General features: G+C 48.7%; 1 protein-coding gene across 1 annotated transcript; it reads left to right on the forward strand.

Moving 5' to 3' along the window:
* The first annotated feature begins 3,823 nt into the window (after window positions 1–3,823).
* Window positions 3,824–4,477, forward strand: LOC136537390 (protein FAR1-RELATED SEQUENCE 5-like). The gene has a single exon (XM_066529378.1). The coding sequence runs from the start codon at window positions 3,824–3,826 to the stop codon at window positions 4,475–4,477; it is 654 nt and encodes a 217-aa protein (XP_066385475.1).
* The last annotated feature ends 1,778 nt before the right edge of the window (window positions 4,478–6,255 follow it).

Genomic DNA, 6,255 nt, shown 5'->3' on the forward strand with positions numbered 1-6,255 from the left:
GACGCGAGGCTGTAGGGAACCAGTTGCATGTCGTTTGTGGTGGGGACAACGGGGTCCCTCTGGAGAGTCGGCAAAAGATAGTAAATAGCAAGTAAAGAACAATATATATGTTACTCATAGTGGGGTTTGAGTCCAGCGTGGGCTCGAAGCGAAGCGCAGGTGTCTCGTCGTTGAGGTTGCCGGGTGGCCCAGAGCCAACAGAGGGCGCTCCTCCTCTGACGGGCGCCGGGACTAGTGCCTCCTCACGAAGGTGAAGCACGCTGAGCTAGTCGGCGATGAAGTCCAGACTTCCAAAGAGGAAGGTTTGGGACGGCTCGAAGATGGGAGGAACCCACATCCCTATAGGTGGGAGCGTGGGAAACTTCAACGAGTCGAAACGAGTCGTATCGCTTGAGCCCGCCATGCCAAAGATGGTGGAAAGGTGGGCCATCCAATGACCAAAAGTGTGAATATATGACGTCTTCCCCACGAACGGCGCCAACTGTCGGTGCGAAAAATGACCAACAAGTAAATATTTATCGTTTTGCCATACGTTGTGATCAGATGTGGCCTAGCACTCAATGACACAGGATTTATACTGGTTTAGGCAACGTGCCCTACGTCCAGTTTGAGTCAGTCGGTGACTTTATTCCTAAGCCCAGGTGCTCGAAGTTTGCTGTGGGGTTACAAACGAGTGGGAATAAGATGGGGGTGTTAGAGGTCCGGTCGGACTCTGGACTGAAGGGCCAAGAGTGACGGGAGCTCCTCTGTGCGCTAAGTATTGGAACGTATGCTCTATATAGCTTTAGAGTTCTAGAGCCGTGGAGTTGTTCGAGTGCTCAGAATGTCTAAAGCTAGCAGAGAGAGTCGGAATTGACCGTCATCGTTGGGAGAGAGTGCATCCCCTTTTATAGATGAAGGGGACAGCCTTACAAGTTCGAGAGAGAGTGTGTGTGCCCTAGTCATGTTGCCCATGCCATCGGGTACAAGACAGTTTGTCGGCGCCCACAATACTGTTGACGCCTAGATGCATGTGGCAGGCTCCATCGTGTTCTTCTGGTATGACAAATGTCGGCGCCTACCATACTGCAGGACAAATGTCGGCGCCTATAAAACTGTTTGTGTTCTGACATGTCTGGAAGGCTGCAAAGTACCCTTTTGGCATGGCCTGACAGTACCGTCCTGCAGGTGTGCAGGGTACGGTCCTCGGTATTATGGTTGACTTGAGCGCTTTATCTTATCTGCTCCGCCTGATTTTTTGGGTCCTCACCGAGCGGGCGTCCTCGACCGGTCGTTCCCAGTTGGCTCCGACCGCGCCGGTCGGAGAAGAGCCATAAGTAGAGGTTTGGGGTATTCCCGGTTGGAGAAGCAGGTCGGAGTTGAAAGCGAGCGTCGTCCCCTCCTTGGCCAGGCCTTCCGGTCGGAGAAGTGGGTCGGAGTCAGAAGCGAGGGTCGTCCCCTCTTTAGCCAGGCCTTCCGGTCGGAGACTGGACCACTCTTCGGCCTGTCGTTAGGTATATGGGTCGGCCCAGGAGTTGCGCATCGTTTGTAATGTCGTCTGCTGGGCCGAGCTTTTGCTGGAAAGCGGGTCCATTAGGGACCCTGGGTTTATGAACCCGACACATGTCTTGCATCTAACAAAATGGTTGTAATTTAACAAACAAAACTCAAAACAACACAAATTAATGTCAATGAGAACTATTTGCATTACAACATAAAATATAACCTACACTTTGGTGCAAACTCTATCTTAGATGTAAACATGCAAATTATATAAAAACTATACTTTGGTCACTAAAAAATAAAATTTGGTACATCAACAGTGTGTCCATATATTTATTCACATATAAAAGTTGAGATGCAAACTCAAACAAGCAAAATTCATATAAAAATTGACCCTAGAATACATGGTAATCATAATTCTAACTAACCAATTAACCTTAATACTGACAATCCTAATCTTAATCCTTTAATCCAACGTTCTAACGAACTCATATTTTTCTCCATACCCTAACTACTCATTCAAATCCTTCGATCCACCGAGGAGGCCGAGGAGGAGCTTCATTACCTTGACAAGGCCGAGGAGGAGCTTCGGGAAAGGTAGGGAGGAGGCCGGCAAGGGTGGGAAAGTCGGCGGCCGACCATGGGGGAGCTGGGAGACAATGGCGCGGGCGCCGCGAGCGGCCTCACCTTGAGTCGGGGAGACAAAGGGAGGGAGCCAGCGCCGCAACAGGTAAGTAAAGCCTCGCTGCACCATGATGCATGGCGTGTCGGCCCCGCCACGTCAGCAGTCGCCGCGGCCGTTGACTGCCCTATGCCGCGCCGCCATACATGGCGCAACAACATGAATTTGCCGCGCCAAGCAAACAGACGTGTTCAAAAGTGTTACTTTTGAAAAAAAAAACAATGCTAGAATTAAAAATAGTTTAAAAAAGTGTTAAAAATAAAAAAAATCCCATGATCAGGTTTCAGTGCTGCTCTGAACATGGGTTTAGCCATTTAGGGTTCTCCGTTACCGTTCAAATCGAGCATCTCTGCATCGCATACGAATACAAATGCAGCGTGGACATCGAGCAAAGCTCCATCGACGGACGGATGGCGAAAATAAATACAGTACTAGTATAGTATCTGCACAGAAGAGAGAGCGCAGGCAGCATGGACAGCCGGAGCCGGGACATTATGAGCTGTGCCCCGTGTTTTGTAACAGGAAATGAAATGTTTACGATTTTATTAAGCAAGGAGGGAGGGGGAGGTTAAACAAATGCGTGGCGCTAAGAACCCCAATGCCTTGACTGACAGCCATCCCTGCCCGAAAGGCCGACCAAGAGCAATAAAAGATGTGGGAAGAAACAAAAACAAACGAGCAGTCCCTTGGCCGATCTCCCGCTCTTTCCTACCGCTGCCTTGTAAACTAAGCCCCCCTTGCATGTGGACTCGGCAACAGTGGGGGCATAGTTTTTGCGCTGGGTTTTGGACTCTGCTTGCTTTTATGCCAGTGCTCGAGCTGATCCAGCCGACATTGTTCAACACCAACGATTACAGCCTCCATGGTTATCTTCGGCAAGAACTGGTTTATTCTTCAGCACCTTGCTTTCTTCGTCGGCTGATCTCGACCGGCAGACCTGCCATGTGTCGTTTGCAAATGTTCGGAGATAATTAAGCGATCTTGTTCAGGTTTTCGTAATGGGAACATATCAGGTGCAAACCAGGGAACTTGTGAAAATTTGGAAACTTCTAATCAGATCCACTCAATGCTGATCCAATGAATAGGGTGAGAGTGATTTTACGCCTAAACCCTCCCACCTGCCGGCATTTTTTTTAGAAAAGCCCCTAGCAATCTGCATGCATGGGCACCGGTCGGTTCCTCGCTTGCAGTGATCCCGCCGCGGAAGGGAGATGCGCCGCCACAACTTTCCTCGCGTGCAGGCGCCGCTGATCCATTCCTCGCGTGCTGCGCCGCCCGTGTGAAACTTTTTGCCACCAGTGCATGCGAACTGATTCGTTCCTCGCATGTAGGCGCCGGCAGTGCGCCCGGCCTGATCTGTTTCTCGCGTGCAGGCGCCGCCCGTGCGCCCGGCCTGATCCCTTCCTTGCGTGCAGGCGATCCGGCCAGTTCAACCTGTTGTGGATTGGCCAGCAGCAGTGCCTGGGCTTCGACGTGCGCCCGGCCTGGTGTGCTTGGCCATATCGTTTTTGCGTGCGCACTGCCATCTGCGAGGTCTAGCGCTGCTCCGGCGTGTGTAAGTTCTTTTTAGTGATCTTTCTTTTTGTTTTTTTTGTGGTCCGGTTTCCTTTTCATTTGATTGCAATTTCTGCCAATCTGATTGCCAGAGAATGTACTCGGATGGCGCGACGATGCGGAACAACGGCGATAGCCAACAGCAAGAGATGCAGCAGCCATGGACAGGAAAACCACGCCCTCTCTGAAACCGTCGTTGTTGATCCCGCCATCGCAGGACTTACAGGAAGAAGTTTTGAGGCCGCTGCCATAGATCAGTTGAAGCCTGTGGTTGGAATGATGTTTGATACACTTATAGATCTAGAGAAATTTTACAAATCGTATGCACATGAAGCTAGTTTCTCTGTTCGTGTTGGTCAGCACAAGAAGCAAAATGATGAAATATTATTCAAGCGATATTATTATTCAAGGGAAGGGTACAGAAAGGAAAACAAAAAAAATGATATTGACAAATTCGGAAAAAAGAGAAAGACACATAATGTGATGGAAACCAGATGTGGTTGTAAGGCACATATTGTTTTCAAGCTTGGCACTGACAAGAAGTATCGGATAGCTTCAATGGTTGAGGAGCACAATCATGGTTTTGTGTCACCAGATAAGAGGCATTTGCTAAGATCCAACCATAATGTTAGTGAGAGGGCAAAGAGTACCTTGTTCAGTTGTCATAAGGCTAGCATTGACACCTCACAGGCATATAGACTTCTCCATGTCAGTGAGGGTGGGTTTCAGAATGTTGGGTGCACGCTGAGGGATTTGTAAAACTATTACCGTGACCTCAGGAGCAAAATCAAGGATGCAGATGCATAAATGATTGTGGCACAACTTGAGCGAAAGAAGGAAGTAAATTCTGCCTTCTTTTATGACTTTATGGTGGACAAACAAGGATGGCTTTTTCGTGTGTTTTGGGCACATGCCTTATGCAGGAAAAACTATAGTGTTTTTGGTGATGTGGTTTTTATAGATTCAACATACACCACTAACCAGTATAACATGATTTTTGTGCCATTTACTGGAGTCAATCATCACTTGCAAAGTGTTTTCCTAGGGGCCGCATTCTTGGCAAATGAAAAGATCGAGTCATATGAATGGTTGTTTAACACCTTTTTGAAGGCTATGCGTGGAGTAGCACCTCATCTAATCATAACAGATGAAGATGCGAGCATGAAGGCTGCTATTGCTCAGATTCTACCGGTTACAACTCATAGACTTTGCATGTGGCATATTATGGAAAAGGTACCTAAGAAGGTCGAGCCCTCTATAAGAGAGGATGAACGGTTCTGGGATAGACTACACACTTGTGTTTGGGGCTCCGAGACTTGGATGATTTTGAGTCACAATGGAATTCTATCATAATAGATTTTGCACTCATGGGAAATGATTGGTTTTCCACAATGTAAGGAAAATGGACCCTAGGCCTATTTACTTTGGATTTTAGCGTTTGATGACCAACATAACCAAATTGGACTAATGAATTTGCAAGTGATTGTTTTGTAGTTCAATAGGGTGCAAGATGTGACTTTGACGAAGGTGACACGATGATCCGATGATCAACACCATAAGCAAGACCTTAGAAGCACAAGAGAAGACCCAAGATATCAAGCAAAGTCCAAGCACGAAGATAGGAACCAAACCGGATGCAAGATCCCGAAGAAACGAGATCACAGAGGTGAATGGACGCTGGACCGGACGTTAGTGAAAAGCGACCGGACGCTCCGATCAAGAGGATCAGCAACAGCAAGTGCGACCGGACGCTGGCAGCAAATCGATCGGACATAGGATTACAACGTCCGATCGAGTATAGAAAGGTTCCAGAGCAGCAAAATTGCGACCGGACGCTGGCAACGTCCGATCAGTTGATCGTGGCTCAAACGGTTGGGACGACCGGACGCATCCGATCAGGACGACCTGAGCATCCGGTCAGTAGCAGAAAAGCGAGATTTCGTCCCCAATGGCTACTTTCTCAGTAGAGCTTATAAATAGACCCCCTAACCGGTCATTTGAAGCGTGTGGAGCTAAGGAAACATATCAAGGGTGTTGATACAGCCTTTTAGTGATCTCCACTTGCATAGTGCTTAGTGATTCATTAGGTGATTAGCGTAGGTGCTTTGCGAAGTGCTTAGATTGATTAGACCACTATGTATGCGCTTGCTCTAGGTTTAGGCCTAGTGTTTAGTGAGGTTTGCATACCTCTTACCACTCGGTGCTTGCGCGCACCATTGTTGTACATTGAAGGGGCTTGTAGTCTTGTGAGATCACACCAACCGCGTTTGTGGTGTGGCTGCCACCGTGTACCGGAGGGAACAAGGCCACGGCGATTTGGCTGGAAGCTTGATAGTGAAGACGGCAGAGAGCATCCGGGAGAGGCTTGCCGGAGGCATGTCGGAGACCCACTTGTGCGTGGGGAAGGCCTGAGGCTATTCACAGAGTTACCCGACCGGGAGCTTGGCCCTTGCGAGGGGCTCCAACGAGGACTAGGGGAAGCTTACGTGCTTCTCGATATCTTGGTAAAAATACCAGAGTCATCGACAGGAGTTTGC

The sequence above is a fragment of the Miscanthus floridulus genome, chromosome 2 (assembly GCF_019320115.1).
Source record: "Miscanthus floridulus cultivar M001 chromosome 2, ASM1932011v1, whole genome shotgun sequence".
NCBI classification, from domain to species: domain Eukaryota; kingdom Viridiplantae; phylum Streptophyta; class Magnoliopsida; order Poales; family Poaceae; genus Miscanthus; species Miscanthus floridulus.

What these genes read in the sequence shown, in the direction of transcription:
- LOC136537390 (XM_066529378.1), top strand. Translation starts at nt 3,824, where the DNA reads ATGGCGCGACGATGCGGAACAACGGCGATAGCCAACAGCAAGAGATGC.